Below are 24,705 nucleotides of genomic sequence, written 5' to 3' on the forward strand. Positions count from 1 at the left end.
CACTCCTTTCTGATGCACTCTCATTAAATCGTAACTGTGGAAGAGCATGGTAGAAAACCCAAAGAAAAGAGTGAGAAGTCCTTGCTTTCCCACAGCCAATACATTGGCAGGTTAAGAACTGACAGAAAGAAGCAATGTTGATAGGAACAGCTAGCATTTATATGGCATACATAATGGTCCTTAAGGTGAATCCAACAGTGGTAAAGAAAGAAATGTAGAGGAGCAAAGATGGAAAGGATTTGCTGAATTAACTAACTGAACTAGAATACAAAAAAGGGAGGTGTGAGGAGGTCAAGGAAACAAGTAAATGAAAGATAAGTTATGGAAAAATTGGTTTGTTTTTAATTGTTTTTATTTTTCATTTTTTTTGTAATTTTTTGTTTTATTATTTTTTCTTACTTTGTAATTTTTTGAAACTTTAATAAATATTACTTAAAAAAAGAAAAAGAAAAGAAATGTAGAGGAGAAAGAAAGACATGAATGGATGACCCCATTCAACAGAATGCATTTTATTTGCTGGTTGCCTATGTCAAGAGGGAAATGTTGCAAGAACAGATTCGGATGAATTAAAGCCATGCTGTGAACTCTTAGAAGGTTACTGTTTGGTACTTCAACAGTGGGACTAGGAAACGTGCTTCATCCTGACGCCCACATTGTCTTCTGGGCAACTATCCAGCGGTGGAGGCAAGGGAAAAGGAGGAGGAACAATACATATGAATGTTATCTTTGTACAGTAAACTAGTTTCTACACACACCACTCTCTATGCCCCATGCAGGCAAGCAAAAGGCTTTATGCAATGAGTTCAGGGCCATATGGCAGGCACTGCAAAGCAGTGGTTTAAGAGGATGTGTGGTTTGGAGAGAGTCCTGAGGGCCAGAGAGAGAGAGTCTGGATGGGCTGCATTTGGGCCCCCGAGCCTGAGGTTTCCCCCATCCCTGCTCTACAGTATGTGGACAACGGGTAAAAACTGAGGTTAGACACACTCAGAACAGACCCACTGAAATAAAAGGCCTGGTCCATGTATTTTAGTGAGTGTACTCTTATGACTAATGTTGGGTACCACACCATGAAAATTCCCCCACATTACCACTCGTTTATAGCTGTTAAGGTGTCTGGAGAAATGGGTAAGTAGTAATGTAAAGTTTTAATTCCCCTTATTGTTACAAGTGCTTTTAGTAGTAAGGAGGTAAGCTATTTTCATAGCTAGCACATGGTCCCCATTCATCTGCTGCCATTTCTAAATCATAACTAATGATAATTCCCTAGAAATAAGTAAAATGAATTATAGGGAGTCACTGAAGCCCACCTCTAAGCTTGGATAAACGAAACTGACATTGGAATAAATGCCACAAAAATACAAGGTGTGAAAAGAAAGCTGGTGTGTGTATGGTTGGTAATTTGATTAAATATAAATTTCAGCAATGTGGTTCCTAGAATGCATAAAGTTAGCCTTTTCTGTTGTGCCATGTAATGTTTTGATGGTGTTAATTTGAGTGCTCTTTGTTATGACTGAAAGCTATGGATACTTTTGTTCGCCCTGAAAACTCTTATACAAGGGGTGGGGGCTGCGAACGAATCTATGCCATTCTGGCCAGCTAATGAACTGCAAACCTGTTCTTCACTTGAGGGACTGCCATAAAGAGCGAAAGGTCGGAAGGGGAGTGGGAGGCAATGTTGCTCAAGCCTCTTTCAGTTTACCACCCACAACTTTTTACCTGTAAATGGCTCTGTAATTGGATAGAGTCCATTCTCCTTCATCTGAAACCTGTACTTTCTGTGGCAGCAAATTATAAACCATGTGAAGCACAGATGAGGGGAGAGAACTTCATTCTGTGCACTGCCTAGTTGTAAAAATAAAAGGAGGTCAGTTGAAAGCAGAGTCAGAAACTGGAGAAGGGTCTTTGAGCCTTGAAATGTGCAAGCACAAAATTAAAGTCCTACTTTAGGGTGTCAGCAGCAGCTTAAATTACAAGTTCCACATTTATTTTGGTTCACCCAGCATTTACTCACCTTTTGATTCCAACTCTGTGTTTTGAATGGGGGGGGGGGGGTTGCATTGTTTGATATTCTAAATGGCAATACACGAGAAGAGAAAACTGCCAGCAAGATTTGGGATTCCTGTTGTGGGGTAAGGGTCAATGTTATTGTAAAATAATTTCCACCATGATTTTTAGAGCTCTTTTGAATTTCATTTTCTCAGGGCTGATTATAATAAGGATCAGGAAAGGGTTCTGGTTTGATTGTCAATTCAACACAGCGATCAGATTGCTCCAGGCTGATTTTCAGCACGTGATGCAGAATGGTTTCTGGAAAGCAACTGCCTGTCAGTGTAGACCAGGGTTTCCCAGTGTAGACCAGGCTTTCCCAAAGTTGCGTCTCCAGCTGTTGTCAGACTACAACTCCCATCATCCTTAACTAGCAGGACTAGTGGTCAGGGATGATGGGAATTCTAGTCCAAAACCAGCTGGAGACTCAAGTTTGGGAAACCCTGGCATAGACAGTACTGAACTAAACTAGATGGATCCAATGCTGTGGGGCTGATAGGAACTGTAGTCCAAAATATCTGGAAGGCACCAGGTTCACAAAGGCTGGTTTTAATAATATTTTATTGTTCTAATCATGAAAACCACTTTGGGAGCCTTGTTGGCTGAGGTACAAGGTAAAAGATGTGTTTAATAAATTGAATAAATAAATAAACCACAGGTTTTGTATTTTCTATCTTATAAGAGAACAGTATGTCTATCTATTATGATACTTTGGAGAGCCAATTTTCGAGTGTTTTATTTTAGTCTAATTTTCTCTGTCTCTCTTTTAACAATAACAAGACTGATATATTCTAAATTAGTTCTGGGTAAGGGCAAAGCAGCCATTATTTACAATTAAAGTGACACACCTCTGCTAAAAGAATTGAAGGCAGCTTCCTCCAGAGCAAATGGTCAGTAGATATATAATCAGGAAAAAATTGTTCAGATGTATTATTGGGGAAATTTTCCTCTTCCTCTGAGTTCCCTCGGAAAAACAATCAAGCTCTGGCATCTCTCACTCTATAGTTTTTGTTTCATGCTTTATGCTTTTTCGCAGCTGTCCCTGTAGACTTCCCTTGTCACAACTCAATCATTTTGCCTTTGTTCAAAAAATCCTCTATCAAAATGAAAGCTATTTTTACTACTGTCTCAGCCAGCAAAGTCAATGGTTAGGGGTGCATTGTAGGCCAACAATATCTAGAGGGCTACAGATGGTCTAAGCTCCTACACTGTCTTCCATCCAGCCCCACCTCCAGCTGAAACAACTTATTCCCTTCTTTATCCCATCTATCTTTATGCCCTCACAGATGAATCCCGTACATGTGTGCTCAAGTCCACTTTATTTCAAAGTGGGTGCACTGTGTTCCATGACACCACCAAAAGCCTTGTGCTTTCTTGAACACCATCTTGTCCATAACTGCCCATAGACCTGTAATAGGACCCAGTATCAGAATGTGGACTGGGGCAGGGAGATGTTCACCATAAACCACAATGGTATGTTGATGATAATAATAATAATAATAATAATATTCAAGCAGAGATAAATCTCCAAAACATCATAAGAACCACTTTTACTTCTACAGCATCCATTTCAAAGCCCAAATTCAGTTCCAGAGACATTCTGATCGCTTTAAAAGTTACTGGCAGCTTCAACTGCAAATGAGTGCAAAACCAAATGTAAATTAAAACAAAGCAGAAGAGGAAAGGATTTGTGAGGATGCTGTATCCCCACTATGCACAAGCCTCCCAAGGGGCTCATTCTGCACAATTTCAGCATGGTGGTATTCAGGGTCAGCTGTAGATTTGAGCCCCTGTCCAAGAAAGTGCTCTGCAGTGGACCCCTTCCTATACCCTTGAGCTTACCTGATGGCAGTACAGTGGTACCTCTGGTTACATACTTAATTCGTTCTGGAGGGCCGTTCTTAACCTGAAACTGTTCTTAACCTGAAGCACCACTTTAACTAATGGGGCCTCCCGCTGCTGCCACGCCACCACAGCGCAATTTCTGTTTTCATCCTGAAGCAAAGTTCTTAACCCGAGGTAATATTTCTGGGTTAGCGGAGTCTGTAACCTGAAGCATATGTAACCTGAAGTGTATGTAGCCCGAGGTACCACTGTAGAGGCTTGCAGCTTTCATTTTAATTTCCCACAATGCCTCAAAGAAAGACTATGTCAGTGCTTTGTGGGGCATTAAAATGGCAGTTCTGCAGAACTAATCATCTAAGGCAGCACAGCTGTCCAAGAGTGCCATGTGTCGACACCAGCTCTGATGGTGTAAAAGAGACTATGTGGATTAACTACTGGCTTTTGGGGCTTGTTGGCCAGATTCTGCAATGGCTCTCAGAGAGAAAGAAGTATCTTCAGGTTCTCGAAACTGAGACGCTCAGAAAGAATGTTCCTATGATGCAAGGGATTGAAGGACGAAATAGAATAGAGGAGAAAGGAAGGCTTGATTTTTATTTTTAAAAAGCTCATCTCAGTCAATAAAATGCTTTCCAAGTGCTGAAGCCTTTAAAAGAGCTTTCTCTCCCCTTCCAATAAAATGCACCAACTAGATGTTTATGCCCCTCTTACAGCTCTCTTGATTTACAAGGGCTGTATCATTCCGTATTGAAACAGACACGTCCGCAAATTTTATCCTCTTAATGCCTAAAGGAAGCTGGTGACATGTGAAAGCAAGTAGACTAAGTGAGCAATTTACAGCAGTGGGTAAAGATCAGACTGTATTTGACTCAAAACATGCCAGACAATGCCTACCCTGCGGAGTCTCGCAGTTTACGGCGTTTGCTACTCATCACTCTTAACAAACACTTTCTTTTTGAAGAGAAAATCACATGTCTTCCATTTGCCATTGAAGCCATATCTCTTTGTGCCCATTCCAACCTTCAGAGGACTTCTTTTGGTCCTTCCTTCCTCACTGTTTGCATAATTGCAGCCTTTCAAACTTTCAACATAGCAGTGGCAGCACAAGGAGAGAGAAGGATGGCGGTGTGCTGCTGAAGCTATGCCCTGCAGAGCAACTATGAAATTCTAAAGGTAATTCGTCAGCCCTGCTGCCCCTCAAAGGTTTTCCCCAACTCCCTTACCCCTGATTTCTTGAGAGATTAGAGGAGAGGCAATTCAGAACACAAAAACTGATTCAGGTTTGCATACAGCATCTTGACGCACAAGAAAATTGAGATGTAGCTATCCGTTTTCAGCGCTGAGCTACGGATGGGAAACTCATTTAGGCCAGAGGACCATAGAGGATAAATGCAAGGGATTGTGGACAATTGCAAAGAGGCAATTATCGTTTGCAGTGGAACAGCATTAATCCACACAATGGGTGTAACCCAGAGAAAATTAGTTACACCCAAGCCCCATTGAAATGAATGGAAAAGCACACTTAAGTTCCATTGTTTTCAACAGAAATCAGCTTTCTCCAGATTTCTAACCAATCTGGGGCATGACATACTTTTCTCACTGGGACTGTCACTTTAGAATTGTTGTTTCTAAAAAGTAAATAATCTGTTAATTGAGGTAAGTCCACACTTATTAAGGCTCAGCAAAGAAAGATTTCCATATAGCAGCCGATGTTCAATAGTTGCTGCCACCATTCAAGCTTCATCAAGTTAGATGCTGGTAGCCCAAATTATATCAGCAGGAGGGCCATCTCAAGTTCAACTAATGCAGACTTTCAGGTTCCAACTGATTTCTGCATCTGTGTGACTAAAAAGGCATTGTGCTTAGGAAGAAAAATGTCTATCAATCAATAAAAGATTTAAAGAGAGAATTGTTTTTCATACTCTGAAAGCAATTCAGTATCTCAGTAACAATAAGGACCAGAAACTTGCATTTCTTTTCATCAAAGTTGACCAATAAAAATAAAAAATGCATCCACCGACATTATGTCTTTTGTTGACTGACTTTTATTGCCATGTTAAGCAAATGTCATATTCATATATATATATATATATATATATATATATATATATATATATAACTTGATAAACTGAATAGATAATACAAAAAGCATGTCTCTGAAAACTGTCTCTGAAAACATTCCACGTTGCGTAGTAAATTTTCACAAAGACTGAAATGCATTTGTGTCCTTGCCATCTCTTCTCATAGAGGTATGTGAGAGATGTAACTAACAGGATACTGTGAAAACAGAAATGATTTCCCTCTCTATAAAGAATAAAACCAATATAATTTAATATAAAATAGCCAAGTGTATTTAATTCTGTTTCGTCCATTCCTCTCCCCTCTGAAATCATTCTTATAACAATATCCAATGATGGAACATAATTACATCCAAGTGAAGGGCTTTAAGGACAAAAAACAAAGCAGTGTGTGTTTTGCACAGGACCTTTTCCCATATGGAGTGTTCTGAACTAATAATGGCCAAAAGGCATAAAGTATGTACATATGGCCTGGTTTACTATTTTCTCTCTTTGGAATGTATTCAAGAGAGAGGCATAAAAACACTATAAATGTCTGATAGTGATTAAGATATTTTTTCCCTCTCCCCTTTACAAGAGCTCTGCAACCAAGTGCTCCAATGACCAAGAAGGCTACTAAATCAAAGGCTGAGAATGCCAGTGCTTGAATTTAGTAATGAAGGAAGATTACATTAATCTAAACAGACTGCATGAAATCTTCCGAGTGCACGCAGATAGCAACCATACATTTGCATGATTTGTTTGGGCAGGGGGAAACCCCACCAGAGCTTTCTCGTACTGAAAAAAGAAAAGAAAGAAAGAAAGGGGAGGGGAGAGAAAGACACACATGCACACAAAAACAAAACAAAAATAAAACACCCCAGCCCAACTCTCTACACACCAGTTCACACGAATTTAAATCTCCTGTGACATATCTCGGTGAAAAGAGTCACGTCTGCTAGAAAGCTCAGCATTGTGACATCCTTCAAAACGTTGCCACTTTGATTGCAGACTGCGGTAGGCGCACGCTACAGCTCTCTGTGAGCCAATGCAAACCTGTGCAAACAGAAAACGCTCCCGATTCTCCAGATACACGGCCAGCGACAACTGTGTTCGGTTCAACAAGGCTTCTACCAGAAGGGCACCGCAAGGACCGGCCTCCCCATGAGGGACAGTTTCTAAACAAAGAGCTTGTTGGTCCCCTTCATCGCCTTACGTATGAATGTATCTGACAGTCCTTTTCTGCTTCCCTCCACAGCTGAAGCTTAACAATTCAATATGGGAGAGCGAGGCTGGGCTAGCGTTCTCATCCATGGATATAATCAGGTCAGCTTCCTACTCTGCTTCTTGAATCATGAGTCAGTGGAGCAATGCAGGGACTTAGAAGCAGGCTATGTTTATTTGTGCTACACTGCATGGCATTTTAATTAGTAACTCGGCGGATTTAAAACCTCTGAATGGACACACAGGGGCAGTTGTGTAGCCCAGCTTTTGTGCTCTCATTCTTGGAGGAAAAATCCTGTTTGAGGACACCAGCAGGGGGTTAATAGAAGCTTTGATAAAGTTCTCTGAATCCTTTTATTGTTGCTCAACTGCAGACTGGACTCTGGTGTCTTTCTGGCTCCTCTTAGGAGATAACAATTAATTTTACTCAGTTTGGAGGAGATGGCTAGGGAGGGGGGAAAAGCCCCCTGAACATGTGGGAGCTGTGAAGGAAGAGGTGCAATTGCAGTTGGGAAACTCATCTGGACTGGAACAGAAATTACGAAGCAGCCTGGCCTTCACTTACACTTCCCTGGGCTATTATGGATCAGGCCCTACTGAGCTCACTGAAATGTTGCCCTGAGGTGGAAATATAAAACAGACAGGGACACAGCAACAACAGAGAGTTGTTTTCTGTACACTTTTGGTCACTTTTTGAAAGGGAACTGACCATTTTCTGTGGGAAATGAAATTGATTGTCACTCGGTAGTAAAGTACTGTATTTTTCGCTCTATAAGATGCACCAGACCACAGGATGCACCTAGTTTTTGGAGGAGGAAAACAAGAAAAAATATATTCTGAATCTCAGAAGCCAGAACAGCAAGAGGGATCGCTGCGCAGTGAAAGCAGCAATCCCTCTTGCTATTCTGGCTTCTGGGATAGCTGCGCAGCCTGCATTCACTCCATAAGATGCACACACATTTCCCCTTACTTTTTAGAAGGGAAAATGTGAGTCTTATAGAGCAAAAAATACGGTATTTTACATGGGTAAGAAGCACAAATTCTTGCTTCTTCCTACATTCATAGCTGGGAGGAAATGCTACACTGAGTACGTGATGTTGAAACTATTAATGCATCTATCCTGTCCCAACTATGAATAGAGGAAAAAGTAAGAATTTGTGCTACTCACCCATGTAAAATAACAGAAGCCACTTTGCTATAGAGTGACAGTGAATTTCATTTCCCTGAGAAAACAGCCAGATCTCACTCAAAATGTGACCAAGTGTGTACTTAAACATCGTAATCACCTCTTATCACTACAGAGTAGACTACTTTCTCCTAAGTTGTTCAATGAACCCTGAAGCTGGTGATTTACTAAGGGTTGCCGAAGCCTTTTCTGTGCCTTGCCGACGGAGTCTTACCCTCTTGTTGAATACAAATTCATGGAAATGGGTGGTACAGCTGCTTTGCTAAGAAGCAGGCAGTTGTTGTTTGTATTATTTCTCTGTGTAAAAAATGTAATCGCTTTAAAATAATAAATCTAACTCCTCCCAATGGTAGATTTCCCTCTTTGTTTTGTTTCGAGTTGGCTGCATGTATGCACAGTCTTATTAGCACGTCTAATGCACATGAACAAGGCTGGGTGCCAAAGGGGAAAAGGCAGCATAGAGAAGATATTTCCTACCACAGCATACTCTTTTTTAGGGGCATAATTAAAGGACCTTGGGCAGGAATTCTCAATTGATCAGAGCTGTTTACCTTTGAGATCCTTGGGAGTTTTCTTCCCAAGCACACATGACGGACAAATGAAAGGCATCTTTCAGCTAACCATTCATTTCAGTAGTATCTCAGAAACAATTCAATGAGATGATTATTTTTTCTACTCTTTGGTTCTCCTGCCACATTTAGACTTCTAAGTCCTGTGGTTTCCCCACTTTTTAAAATTTGTTTTCCTTTTCAAAACTCTTTGTACGGTATACGATGAATCATTAAACCATCAAAAGAACAAAGACGGGATTATTTTATATATATATACCCTCTGTCCACAATTTTAAACTGTTTCAAACATGCATTATTTATTTATTTTTAACCAAATAAATAAAGAAGGGCTGACATTTATGCAAAACAAGTTTCAAGACACACATATCCTTACACTCCTGGCCACATTATTTAACCAGCTATGAACTGCCTCCCTTACTAGCTTTGAACTTCACATTCTCAATTGTCTCCCATTGTAGAAACATCCTCTTTTTGGGGCACGCAGAAAGGCTAAAGCAGCCCTGCTGTGTCAAGTATCTGTGCCATACATCTCAGGCTTGTCTCCTGCTGACAGCTTTTATTATCTTGGTTGACCAAGGTGCCGAACAATCAACCTTCCTGTACAAAGTTCTCCTTCAGCCAAATACCAGGCTGCTTTCTGTACATTTGAGGGGTCAAGATGCCAATCACAGGAAGGAGGACACCATGCTGGACTGAAACATGCCTGCACACCTTCTGTCCTTTGTTCAACTGCAGCCTCAAAGTTCAAACAAAAGCACCTTTCTGTCCGAATCCTCTCTGTGTGAATTTTGAACACCAGACAGATATTCTTGGTGGCTCCCTCACAATTACAAAACACCTTTCCCCTCTTGCTCTAGTAATGTATGAACCTGAAGACTTCCTGGAAAGGCTTTAAGATTTTCTAGTTTGATCTGAGGTTCAACAGTAAGGGTTAGAGATTTTTGAAATTCTAAGCTTTATATAAATGCTTTTAAATCACAAGGGCTGCTTTTGTGCAAGTATGATGTGGTATAAATGTAATCAATAGCTGAAAGGCAGGGGTGGGCATTCTTCAGCAAAATTTGTTTGTTCCTCAATCCCCAAAATATGTTGCTAGTTGCCTAGCTGAGATACAAAAACATATATCTCATCTTCTTCTCAAATCTTTTTTTTCTTTTTGTTCTTTATATTGATTTTTATCTGACTGAAAACAAAACTGGATTTTCATTCCTTCCTGAGGCCTAAGACAGTAACAAGTGGAGTGAGATTTAATTATTAAAAAATCCTTTTCCTTTCAGTTTTCTTTCTAGTTTTGTACCACCTGAAGAGATTATGTTTTCAAAACTTTTTGTTGTAATTTTAGCTCTACTTTCTTTCTTTTCTAACATTATTTATTGCTAGATATCATTTTGAAACTTCTTAAATTACTGATTAAAAAGAGTATTGTGACTTTCCTTAAGCATTTTAGAAGGTGTGGAATAGAAACTGAATTACGTACATAAAGAAGCTATTTTTGAAACCTATTCTTCATTCATAGAATTATGGGCTTGTATTGTGACAATCCTTCAAAACAAAGTTTTAGGAGTTCATATTGCAGATGAAAGGAATACTTTCTTACTTCGCAAATGATCCAGAAGCAATGAACCTCAATACTGTATATCAAACACAAACACATACTGCCATTATTTTTGTATCAGAATTATTTCCACTATTCACTTCATTGTATGAAACAGGGGCAGCTATCTTGGCACACCTCAGATGTTATTTGCTCCCATAAGTCCCAGCCAGCATGGCCAATGGCAACAAGGCTGAAGGTCGCCCTGCTGCTTTGGGGGCATCCCAAGGAACCACATGGCTCCGTAAAGCCTAGCAAATTGCCTCCCTGTTTGCTCACAGCATTGGGTGGGCTGGATGGGGAAGAGCTGGGTGGCACAACACTGCCAAGTAGATGAGGGCAAAGTCCCCTGATTCTAGCATGATATATGGAGTCCGAAAAGAGTTCATTCTTAAATACACAAGGCCAAAATTTCCAGGATGGGGTAACGCAGTCATGAGTAAAGTCTACTTCCACTTGATCTTAGATTCTGCCACTGCAAAAGACACATAATACGGTCCCCACCACCATCACCACCACGGAGCTCAAATTATGAGGGACCCTTAAAAATACAGCTTCTCACACTTTTCTGTGGCTCTTCATTTTGGACAAAGCATCTCATTCAAGAGGCTCCGTCAATGCTCTAAAATCTTCATTGCCAGGCGACTGGGAATTTGCTCCTCTTGGACCAGGGCACTGTACAACATCTGCAGTCTAATCAAAGCAGCACAACTGCTAGCCAGTAGGTGGAAGTTTGTGAGTACAGGATTCAGAAATCCCACAGGACCTGGGTCTAGCCTTTAGATCTCAATCCCACCAGAAATAAGAATGACCTTGGCCCTTACTACTTTGAGAACTAAACATAATACTCATTAGTCTGACTTAGTTTCCTTTCACTGATTTCCTCACACACAGTAAACCAAACACTCACTCATCAACGCAAAGTCAAACAAGCATACGTTAGGGAGGGGGTGGGAATAGCTCTCCAAACTATAAATGAGGTAAATAAAAATACTTTCTTCTCTCTTGTGAAAAGAAGGGAAAGGGACAAATTATTTGTGTGTGTGTTTTAAAATGCAGTTAAGCCTCATTTTCAAAACCAGTGAATGAAACCTCCAAAATGTAAAGATAACAGAAGGTGACACTGTCAGGTGGGGTGCTTAGGATAAGGGAAATCACACGGTGAATTTGGATAACTAGGTATTTGGATGACAGAGGTCCAGGGGAGGAAACTTCTGCTATAGTTGGCATGTGCTCAGCTGCCTCTCTTGACAAACTGGAGAAGATGATGAATGCGAGAGTCAATTAACTTTATTTTTGCATGAAAATGTAAATGTGTTTTTGCAGCTACTTAAAATAATTGTCCAACTGCATTTCATTTCAAGTGTGCATGCGTTATGGGCTAATTAGAAATACAGAGAGCAAGATGGCAGCCGAACAGAAAGGCCCTTCACTTTACTAGCCTTGGCAGCCTCAGCTATAACACTTGGAATCAAACTAAGGGCCATCTGATGCTTTTGATCTGCCCGTGCAACTTCCATCATTGTCAGCGTGAGCAGCACAAAGTGACGCAGGGCATGGTATAGCAATGGATCCTCATTTGATACACATACGCTATTGCACAGTCTAAATCGGGCTGGCAGAACATAGAGAAGCGCTTTATGTGCATTTTCTGTGCTGTGTGGCACAATGCACACAGAATTCTAATCAGCATCTGAAAGCAAGCAGGGGCTTCCAAAGCACTACACCAAAATACCAAACAAGAAGTTGTTTATTTTTCTAGAAAATCTTCCAGTGTTTGTGAGTTACCTGGAAGTAAGCACCCAGTAAAACAGTAAAACATTGATACTCCGCCCACTGCCCCACTTTCGCCTCAACCATTGTGCCTCAATTAGGAAAATCAAAGTGTGATTCCACTTCTCTTTCTCCATGACATCCTTGAAAATCTACCCTGCCCGCTGCTTGCGGAGGTTTAGCTTGGTGCTAACTGCAATGAAACTCAAAACAGTATTTAGCTAGCAGAAGAGGATGACGGTGATTAACAATCTGGAGAGATTCTCTCTCTCTGTGTGTGTGTGTAATATTGGGAGAGTATGTTGCAGGTCTCAGTCTCTTTCTGAAACGAAGGAGCTTTGTGACAGGCGAACAGACAGTTAGATACACTGAAAAAGAAGGGTGTGTGTGTGTAAGCATTAGCCAGAGCTGGATATCGTCATACAAAAGATCCCTCGCTGACTACAGCAGCAGTTTTAAAATATCCACAGCCAAGTGCAGTGTGAGAAAAGCCTGAATATTTATTAACAGGGCATCCCTACCTTAATTGGCATTTCCTCTACCCATTTCACTGTGATGGCTGACTTAACAGAACATTAAGCTGAAGGTAACCTAACAGGCTAACAAATTGCCATGCAGTCTCATTTGCTAAAGAAAAAAACTTTTTTGGGGGAAAAAGCTTTCCAAAATCAGAACAGAGCAGTGTGTCCTCTGAGTAACACAAAATGAAGCCACATGGAAAGATGGAAGATAGAGACATTTCTATTTTTAATCGTCACTCTGCTTTGTTTTTCCTTCCCATGTAGCTTTATTCCCATGTGAATACTTTTTGTTTCAGAACAGAAACATTGTCCTTACTTCACTGTGTACCTACATAAAATATAACACAGGAAGGTTTAAACTGAATGGTGTGCTCAAGATTGAACCCAAAAGATGCATAGCATAAGAGTACATACAATGTGCCAGTCCCTAGATTATTGTGATTGCTCTTCTCCAGCTCTATAAAAACCTTTTTGAGGTTATGTAACCAGAATGTTCAGATCCTATAAGCGCTTACAGTATGTGAAATTAGATTATTATGTTCCCCCCCCCAACTTACATTTAATTGCATTTGCAATTTTGCCAGTCATTGGAGAGATCCTTTAGAACCTCTCTCAATCCCATTTTATTGTAACCACGCCAAACAATGTAGTATCATCAGCTTGGTAAGTTTTCTCACTGAATTTAGCCTTTTAACATATACTTCCTACTTTCTAACTTAGTTTCTTTCTAGAGGATTTCTTTTAACAATAGTGGACTCAATCTATCCAAAATGAAGACTTTATAAATTCCACCCACTTCAACAAGGCCAGTGATATATAGATCAAATATGTGCTTTACTCTCCAACTCAAATGAGTGAAAGAAGCTTATTTTTAGCAGGATCATGCACCTATGATTTATTGAAACTGGTTAGAAAGGTATGTGGTCTATTTCAGCTGACAAGAGACTACTGATTTTAGTAGGTAATATATCTACTTGTAACACAGTTACCAACAATAAGCGCCTATTTTCACAGTGGAAGCACTGATGAATTCAATTTCAACTGATATACCTGTTCATGTTTATGTAGAACTACAGTCTTATGTTGTAGTCCTACAGACATTAATGTAGCAGTGAGTCCCACTGAAATCTTTGGGGCTTACATCTGAACAGACATGTACAGGACTACAAAGTTAATATATACTGATTATCATAGTACTGTTCCTTAATCATATCTGTTAAAATCTACATAGTATTGTTTCTTAATCATATTATAAGATCCTATAAAGCTGAGACTACAAGCCACCTTAACATTTTCAACATATAATGCAACATATTTTTAAAAGGCATATCATATCTGGATAAAGTCATATTGAGATACTATCTATAAGCTCAGACACAAATTTTACTATAGAATAATATCGTCTTCATATATTCACGTTGATAACCAAAGTTTTATTTGCATATTTTCATTTAAACATTCCCTTGCATTGTCTGAGACTTACAAAAACCCATTGCAAATAAAAAAACAAACAAAATGTAAGTGAATAAACTAAAGTGCAGCTCAGCAACCTACTTACAATGCTCCAACTGAGTTGATAAAAGTTGTATAGAAAATAATGAAAAACACACTCATGACTCACAATTATATGGTCTCTCCTACTATTGTACGGTATCTATTTTCAATAAATGTGCTGCCAAGTACTCAAGCAAATAAATGAAGGTTGTTGATTTAATGCAGGTGTCTGAATGAGATTCTTTTCAGCTTTACAAGTTCTGTGAAGATACTTTTGACATTATTTTCTGCCTCCTTATATGTCTTTCTCTCACATGCAGGGGTATGATATGCAATATAGGAAAACAGGGAGAGGCCTTAAACACATGCCTCTTCTTTTAGTGAACATTGGTTCTGGAGTCAGCATTTTGTCTGTATATTCCAAAGACAAGTCTAAACAAGTGACAGGAACCAGCCTCAGAGGAGGACCCATTTTTGCTCTGCTGCCTTCTCACTGGCTGCTCCACCTTTGAAGAGGCTGTCAAAATGGCATCCCCCAGGGGTAGCACCAAAGTGGAAAAATTAGTGCAGGATATTTATGGGAGGAACTATGATAGATTTGGGCTGCCAGATTGGATGGTAGATTCTAGTAATGAAGACATCTTGGTCACCATCAGCAATAGTATAGGCCCCATAGCTACCTTTAAGGCTTTTTTCTTTTATATAAAGTGAGTGAATAATACTAGGTGAGACTATTTGTCCCTCTAGTCCACCACTGACTCTGCTTTGGCCCAGCAGTGGTTCTGCAGGGTCCCAGCTGGCGGCCTTTCATATCACCTTCTACATGATCCTGTTATCTGGAGACACCGGCAGCTGAACTGGAGAATGTCTGCATGCAAAACGTTACGTTCTATCACTATCCATCTCTCTAAGCCACATGCATCCTCATTGAACAGTGATTAGAGGAAGGCTAACACAGGATGGACAATCTCCACTACCCTAAAAAAATTATGTTGGCCAAGGTGAGCTGAATCAAAGACTGTGAAGATATGGCTTTATTAAGATGCGCCATAAGGCTGTGATTTCTTATTAATTTTGAATATAGTAGTACTTTTCCATATTAGGAGCAGGAGGAACACGGAATATCAATAAACTATAGTTTTGTAACTAATGGTGGCTCTGCACTAGCAGAAAAGCTCCTATTCTTGTGCGAGACATGACAATACAATCTTCACTGCAGCCCTCTACATTATATCCCATAGTATTTCTGCAGGTTCTGTAACCTGCAAGAGTAGCTTTTGAAGGGGCACAGAGGGAGCTTCAGTGGGTAAGAGAGATCAAAAAAATCATGCAATACTTGAGTCAGTAGAAGACTTTCTACTAGAGCAGCTACTGTTGGATACAACGATATATTTCTTAGAAAAGAAATATGGTCAAAGGAGAAAGTTTTACTCAGATCCCACTGCAGAGACACATACGCCCTTAAATTACATGGCCACGCCTGATAGGGAAGGGGTGGAATGTATTTCATTAAAACAAATGTAAGGCTTTTAGACATGCCCAATTTTATAGACACTGACCTATAAAAGATCAGGTCTGCTATTTAACACTCTGCTTAGGACTTTACCCTTTGTGTTGGAGACAACAGCTTCTCAAAATGAACTAGGATTGCCACATTCTGATCCACATGCTAACTTGTGTAGGCATAGCATTGCTCTGATCTTCACCTGTACCCGCCAACACCACTGCATGGTGATTAAAGGAAATCAATTCAAATGTTTACAAAAACACTTCATGTACAATAGAAAGAACGCAAATTTTAAATATCAGCCAGATTCTGTTATCAAACATTGCTATGAGATGCCAAGTCTTGTTGGTTTCATTTAATTTCAATGACAGCTCAAGGAGACAGCTCAAACTCTAGAACTCATGTGGCATTGGTATTCCCTAAAACGTTTCTACAGCCAATTTTATTCTTGAGAATTATTTCCCTGCAAAATTCTCAGAAGTGCATCAAACTCTGAAGAGGAAATAAACCACGCAACAACACACAAACAGAGTTCATCTCCCCATTACAAAGGCAAAGTACAAATTAATTCAATATATGGCAGCAAGCTAGCAAGATTTGCAAAATGATTTCAAAATTAATTATTCAAAGTGTATTATTATTTAGGGCACATAAGAAGAGCCATGTTGGATCAGTCAAAAATCCCATCTAGTCCATCTGCTCTCACAGTGGTCAACCAGATGCCTATGGGACATGAGTGCAATCACACTTTCCCTACATCTCATTCCCAGCAACTGGTATTTAGAGACATACTGGCTTTGACAGGAATCTGTAGTATAAATTCTAGCTGAGCTTCTGTTATTGTGGTTTTGAACAACCTCCAAGCATTCCAGAGCGATTTGGCCCACTTCACTTTCTCTTTTTACCAATCCTCTCATTTTTCCTCTTTTGAAGTCAAACGTGACTGTGGTGGATTTCCATGGCAATTGACAACCTGGAAATACACGGGTTGGTATTCAACTGAATTTTACTCAGAACGACCCAATTAAAAAGATGAACTAACTTAGATGCATTCATTTCAATGAGTCAACTCTGAATAAGATTCGACAGCACTATGGTCAGTATTCCCAAGTGGTTCAACAATATTTACATCTTGCAGCAAGCTTTGGGACCACTTATGACTGAGTCTAGGGTCCCTGCCCCTCTGGTTGGCTCCATGACCAATTGTTCTAGAGCCCAGTATCTCAAAAAATTATTTGCCATGATTAGGACATGCATATAGCTAGACTATGTGAAAATAATTGAATTTGATCATTACTACAGCACTTTCTCTTTGGGATGCTTCATTGATTTAATTCTCCACCTTAAGATCACCTAAGCATTTTGTTCAGGGGGACAATAGAATACCCTCAATACTAATCCTTGGGGTCTGATAACACCATCTACAGTGATGATGTGAAGCAGTCTCTCCTTTTGGGGGATTTCTGGCTTGTTGGAATCAATGGTGCCTTTGATTAACAGCGACACTACTTCCAGTATGTCCTTGCCTGACTTTCTAAAGAGTTTGCATTCAGAGAAAACCATGTCCCCCTAGTTCTCTCCATTCCACCAGATTTCCATTGTGCCCATTATATCTGAACTCTCCTCTAAGACTAAGCATTCTAGCTCACCATCTTGGGTCAGAGTCTTTTAGCATTAGCATATAAGCTCCAATATGTAGTGTCGCTTTCCAGATGTTTAGAATTTTATTTCCCGCCCCCCGGTGCTTTGGCTTCTCTGAATTAAAACAATTCTGCTTGGTACCACGACTGAAACATTTCAGTTAGATGTTTCCTATACTGTTTCAGATGCTCAGGTTAAATGCCAAACAAAATTAAAATTCTAGATCCTGGGGAAGTGCCAAGGCTGATCTATCTGTATTCTTTATTCCCTGGTTGCTATTTTACTTCTCTTCCATCTGGCGCTGAGAAAAAACAGGCTCACGGCTTAACAGCCCTCTGACTCAAGCGTTAAGACTCCTGCCCAAGGAAGAATATGACACACTTATAAAAAGGTAGCATTTCCTATGTGCAATGAGTCCTGATGTTCTTTCAGATTAGCACATGAAGTCAAGTATAGGCCAAAAAGGGCACAACTGTGAATTTCAGCAACATCTCCTTAAAGCATAACTTCATCCTAATAAAGCAACTGCGAAAAGTACCATGCAAAAGCAATAACTGCATAAGCATTTCATATTTCGCTGCTGTCCTCTATTCAGCATCAACTGATAAGCTCGTACAGTACCATTTTCAAATGAGATGGAGAATGGAGAGCAAGGGAGCAAAAGTGTCTGTTGGATTTTACCTGCTTGGTTTGTAGTCACAGTGACAGACACAGCTTGGTCCGAACTAGGATTCTGCTTGGATACTCCATTCACCGCCCAGATTTCAAAGGTGTAGTTTGTGTGTGCCAAAAGGTCAGTAATAGAAACCTTGGTGGTTTTCAAGCTATTCTGCTGAGGGCTGAAGTGTACACCACTCCCACAGGACCGGCAGCGGTTCAGATCATTGGCTCCACATCTCTTGCATACCACATTATAGGAAACATCTTCACGGCCACCTTTGTTCTGAGGAGGGCTCCATTCCAAGTTGACGGATGTCTCGTTGACATTGGAAATCAGGTTCTGAGGGGCAGATGGAGGGCCTGCAAGACAAAAAGCACCATTAATTTATTTTATTTTTAAAAAATTACATTTCCAGGTCAAAGGAAGGAAGGAAACCCTTTCTAGGGCTGTATCTGCCCTGATGTGATCTGTTGAAACAAACACGCCTGGCAGTTAGTGGAGTCTGCAACTGTTCCAATTCATATGTAGTTGTTTTTTTTGGGGGGGGGGGGTAAAAGTACTAAAATGCTCTAAAAGTACACACAGTCCCACAGAGCTAAGGCCATGCACATAGGGAAGCAGGATTTCCATGTACATATTCATGGCTGGATAGCAAACTGTGTCAACAAATGGCTGTTGTGTATGCCTATTTGCCTGAGCTAAAAAGACTCATCCACACACTGTGCAGGAGTAACAGCCAGAACATGGACAAAACATTCATCTTTTTGTTGGGGGGTGGAAGGTGGAGAGAATGGGATCTTGTGGTCTTCCCCCAAATTCCTCTAAATAGATTATTCCAGCCCAAGTCATAGAAGGTGCATTTTAACCTCAGAAAATGTCTGCATGGCAGCAAACTTCGATACGCACATATGGCTGGATCAAAGCCAAAAGCATCACCATGATCTCTCTTAATACTACAAACAGGTGCATGAATAAAATGTTCCATGGCTCTTTTTTTATCCTGGTCTTTGCCTATCTTCCTAAACCCCTTTTCCCCAGGATGTTTTAACGATTAGCTGAGTTTCACAAAAATATCCCGGTGCAACTTTGTTAATCCCTCTGCCCTCCACCCCACCCATCCCTTTAAGTGTGTCCACCTCTTCTACAACATCCAGCAGCTTGCACACTGTTTCTGGGTAAATTTGGTGTGATTTAACATCAGCAAGAAACATTAACCCTGCTTGTCTAAATGCATAAAACAACCCAGTAAACTGGAGGAAGAAATGTGTTCATGTTGAATCATGTCACAACATGCAGAGCTTAGAAAGCACTCTGTGAACAGGAAATAAGAAAAGAAAAAGATTTAGAGGGTCTGTTCTGCTATTTATATTTATATTTATTTTATTTATTAATTTTGTATACCGCCCTATTCCCCTAGTTCTCAGGGGGCATATGGTTCACAACATAAAAGCTATCAATTTCACCCTGAGGGAGATCAGGCTCACACACACTTAACCCGCATGGCGGGGTGAAAGAAATGGTAGCACAACTAGTGTGTTCTGTCTCATAAGTTCAGGGAAACCCTACTTCAAATAAACATGGCACCTGCCCATTTTTTTATTTTATTTTTTGCTGCAGAGAGGAACAAAAGTGAGCACCAAAGCACACTCATAATCTTCCCTTCAGCAGACAAGGCATTTGGGCAGGCCCAAGGGTGTGGATAAAATGAGTTGTACATTTAGCATAGGAGGTTCAACTCTATGGAACTCCGTCTTGCTAGAAATCAGGCAGGCACCCCTAAGTTTCAGGCACTAGATTAAAATGGTTTTAATATGTTCATCTGCTCTTTCCAATAAGTCAGTTTGTGGCACAGAGTGAAAAGCAAGGTATACACTTCTTAGATAAATAAAACAAAATGTGACAGTATCAAAACATTTTAGGTAATGTCTATATGGCTTCTGTGGTATCTAGTACTGTAGCAGTGACAGCATAAGCATCTGTTGCAACAGACAGAAGCAAATTTTACAGTATGTTTACATGTTTCTAAGTTCTAACCTACAGGAGCTATGAAATTAGCTGCTTGAGTTATTCACCCAGCCTTTAGGATACTGTCATGGGAGGAGCTTGCATGGTTTTCCTATACGAGCTCTGATTCGTTAGTGAGAATCAACAAGAATATTATGCATAGGAGAGAGTGGATGATGTGTGTGTGTGTGTGTGTGTGTGTGTGTGTGTGTGTGTGTGTGATGGAGGATTTGTAGTATGCATTAAGGCATGGGTAGGCAAACTAAGGCCCGGGGGCCAAATCTGGCCCAATCACCTTCTCAATCCGGCCCACAGATGGTCCAGGAATCAGCATGTTTTTACACGAGTAGAATGTGTCCTTTTATTTATAATGCATCTCTGTGTTATTTATGGGGCACAGGAATTCATTCATTATTATTATTTTCAAAATATAGTCTGCCCCCCTCACAAGGTCTGAGGGACATTGGCCCCCACAAGGCCCCCTGCTGAAAAAGTTTGCTGACCCCTGCATTAAAGGGTAAGGGTGATGTCAATGGGGTGGGAGGGGTGAGTGGTCTGCGGGTGAGAATATACGCTTCAGGTTACATACGCTTCAGGTTACAGACTCCGCTAACCCAGAAATATTACCTCAGGTTACGAACTTTGCTTCAGGATGAGAACAGAAATCATGCTCCAGTGGCGCGGCGGCAGCAGGAGGCCCCATTAGCTACAGTGGTGCTTCAGGTTAAGAACAGTTTCAGGTTAAGTACGGATCTCCGGAATGAATTAAGCACTTAACCTGGGGTACCACTGTACTTGTTAGGCATATATGTTGCCACAATTTAAGTACCTTTGCTTTGTAGCTGGGTTGGGAGTGGAAAGAAATCAGCACAGAAACACTAAAGGAATTAAGAGGCAGAGTCTTGGCAAATGGTATATTTATCTATGCTGAATGGACCCTGTCTCTCAAAATCTGAGAGGAGGGGCTGCTTCCTGGCCTACGGCAACTTCAGGGTTAACAGAAGAACATCTCTCAAGTCCATTAAGATGCTTTTGACGGGGCTATGCCCAATGCTACGTGGGAAAATGTGCCACAATGAATCAAGCTCCTCGGGAGCAAAAGTCGGTAATTAGTATGTAGGGCAGAGCACGGTGGTGTCTAAACGGAGAAGCAATCAAGCAGAAAACAAGGGAAGCAGATGCTTGAAGGTTGCATCACCTCCAGCATGAAAAGGAAGGTGCAGGGGAGTTGCCAAGTGGTGGGCTGATGTTAAAGCAAAGGGAAAGGCAGTATCTAGTCTTTGAAGAGCACAGTCAGTCACTAATGGAGCTCCTGGAATGCTGGCAGGTTGAAGAGGGCAGGAACGACAGAATTTTTCGATTTAATAGGTGTCTTGTTTTCCTTTGTTTCTTACATGACGGCTGTTACCACAGAAAATCCCACAAGGCAAAACCCTCACCCTAACAGACAAGGACCTACAGAGAGAGCAGTCAGCACTTTTTGCACAGGTGAATTGAAGGCATTCGGCTGGAAGCACCCGCCTTTCCTCAAGCAGTGAACTGTAGATTTACTGAAGCTCTGCGCAGATCCCAAAGTGGAGACAGAAAGAACTAGGAATACAGCCAGGCTCAGAGAGAACAAAGGCTGCAGAAGGTTTGGTATCACACAAGGATTCTGTGGTTTCACAGAAGGCCAAATCACTGAGAATGAAAATATTGCGTTCCAGCCCACACACCCTTCAAAGCTGAGTTCTCTTTTTGCATCAGGCGCCCCCAGTTCAGATCCTATTAGTGCAGATGTGAAGTTAATTGTGATTTTCCCCCCCACACAATTCATTTAGATTCAGGCTGTTAAAGTTTCTTATATCTGTATATTAAAAAAAAGCAGGATGCAACAGTACAGATAATTGTTGCATGGTTTGACATTAGATCCAAATGGATGGTACATCCATTCAACCCAACTTGCATGGGAATGTATAATGGCACTCAAATAAGTAGAAATTGCAAGGTCAGCCCATTTTTAAAGACTTCTCGCTTTGAATATTCTGCAATACTGTTGACGCAGCCACTCCTTAAAGCACTAAAACTATGGACTACAGCTTTGTATTTTCTCTCTCTATGAAGAACAGCAGGAGAGAAATATGGTGTTTTGCTAAAGGGTGCTACCCCTCTAGAAGGAAATGGATCTACCTGGGAAAGAATATATCCAATTTCCCATACTGTCACCCATCTACTAGTTTTAGACAACCTATAATCAGGAAACAGTTAGAACCGGAATGCCAAGCCACCCTGCCCCTTCTCTAACATAAATCTCTGTTGACATACATCATCTCTTAAAAGCAAAACAAATCAAAACAACTTTAGAAACAATCAATGAACATGCAGTATTTAGAATCTGAGTTTTTCCTGTGACTAAGACTATCTTTGGGGTCTCTACAGGCTGCATTTGCATTAAGCATCAGCCTAGTGAAAATGTCCCTGAGTGTGATCAGACACTATCCTAATGTAAAGCTTTCTACAAATTTGACCAGATTCACTAGTTACTGTTTTCCATATGCAGGTGAATACAGAGTTCACCATGAGCATTTTTCTGCAAAGATACCAAAAGACACATCCACCTACCCTTCACTGAAATTATCTTTAGAAGCATTATTTTGGTTGCTCACCCGATCTATAGTGAGGCTGGTGGTGATTGAGTTGCTGGACCTCCTCAGCTGCAGCATCCTTTTTCCTGGGATTCTTTCTCCAGGTAGGGTTGCCTGGCACCCACATTGATACAACACAAGGCCTAGGTCTTTTAACCTGATGAGATTACAGTGGTACCTCTAGTTACAAACTTAATTCGTTCCAAAGGTCCGTTCTTAACCTGAAACTATTCTTAACTAAAGGCGTGCTTTCGCTAATGGGGCCTCTTGCTGCCGCCGCACTGTTGGCACACGATTTCCGTTCTCATCCTGGGGCAAAGTTCTCAGCTTGAGGTAACTCTTCCAGGTTAGCAGAGTTTGTAACCTGAAGTGTTTGTAACCTGAGGCATTTGTAACTCGAGGTACCACTGTATTTTATTCTGTTCTTTTAGTCATTGTTGTTTTATTATGTATTCCCTATTTATTTTGTTATATACTATGTTTCAATAGGCAGTAGTTACATTGGATTGCAGAACATGCTAGACTGAGTCAAGCTACATGCTTTTTGCTTATATGCTCAGAAATCCACCTGAGTTCAATTGATCTTACTCCCAGGAAAATGTACATAGGATTGCAGCCTGAATTACGCTAGGCTAGAACTATGATATCCAACAGCACCTCTTCTCTAGAAACTCTTTTATGTTGTTGCGATTTATCTATGGTATACGCCCCCTGGTTGTATTTTTTCCTCAAAAAGTGTAATTCATAAGTATTCAAATAAGATAAATAGTAACTGCAAATATGACTTGAAAGGACTAGAAGAATTAGAACACATTTCCACAGCTCATTCAATTCCTGAGTCTGCCTTTTAGCACAAAAACAGAGGTTTAAGAGATCATCCCTGGAAATAGAGATGCAAAGTGCAACTAGAAAAGCTTTGCTCTCTTTTTTTCCTGTCACCTTGTATCAACTGAGTGGTGCAGTCTGCACACCCGTGCTCCTCTTTAACTACTCTGCATAGAGTAGAACAGATGCTGTTTGCTAGGGTTAGTAGTAAATAATCATTTTCAGTCCTGAAGAAAGCTTCAGTCAAGGCTTCTTAATTTGAGAGTATTTTTGCATTATGAGGATTGCTGCTGATTTTTTAAAAAATGTTTTTGCAGTGAATACAGTAACACAGAAGGAAAATACAGGAATATATAGTCAATACGTAATATCCATATATATTTGTGTGAGCAGAAAAAAATGGTGCTGACCGATTTTTGGAGCTGACTTTTGAAATTATTCCCTACTTTACAGTGTGAATTACCCCACCCTCCCCAAAAAATGCCTACGTAGGAAGGAGGGAAAATCAGATGGGATATTCGAAGCTCATGGTTTCCAGATTTTGGTAACGTTTGTTTGATAAAGATTGTGATGGCGTTCCCCAAAGCTGTAAAAGTTCTGCTTGGCAGAACCCCTGAGATGTAGCATAAAAGAGAAGAAAATGAAAGTGCACTGTCTGATCTATCATTTTATCAGAAGTGCAAATCCTAATGCCATTAGGCGTTAAATGGGTCCTGGGAACTGTCCTTCTTTATGACTCATATCCTGTGAGGTAATAACTTAAACTTCGGCAATATTAAAAGAAGTTGATTGCATTCAGACTTGTGCTGGCATCTCTAAGCAATTTTCCAGAATAAGGCCTTGTAAGGGGGGAAACAGGAACTGTTGCCTGATAATAAGGATGATCTAACAGAGAAGACCGGCCAGCAAACTTTTTGTAGCCCAACAGGGAACTGGTACGAGGAATCAGATTTACATCAGTGCCATGACACTGACTGGATGATAAATCAGCACTTGAGTCTTCCATAGGGTATGGAAACTATGCAATTTACTGGACTTGGGAGTATATCAACAGATATCAATTCCTTTTAACAGCTGAACACATTCTATAAAATGCTACTCGATGGAGTTAGGCCCATTACTTACTTCTGAGCA

The 24,705-nt window shown here is 40.5% G+C and overlaps 1 protein-coding gene across 2 annotated transcripts in view; it reads right to left on the reverse strand.

Moving 5' to 3' along the window:
* EPHA4 (EPH receptor A4) overlaps window positions 1-24,705 on the reverse strand; it is a 154,068-nt gene that overhangs the window by 53,259 nt on the left and 76,104 nt on the right. For both annotated transcript variants that reach the window (XM_083742079.1, XM_083742080.1), the window contains exon 5: window positions 18,139-18,477. In XM_083742079.1, the coding sequence (XP_083598205.1) occupies window positions 18,139-18,477 (339 nt within the window). The remainder of the gene's footprint in view (window positions 1-18,138; window positions 18,478-24,705) is intronic.

Source organism: Podarcis gaigeae (assembly GCF_964106915.1).
Source record: "Podarcis gaigeae genome assembly, chromosome: 5".
Taxonomy (NCBI): domain Eukaryota; kingdom Metazoa; phylum Chordata; class Lepidosauria; order Squamata; family Lacertidae; genus Podarcis; species Podarcis gaigeae.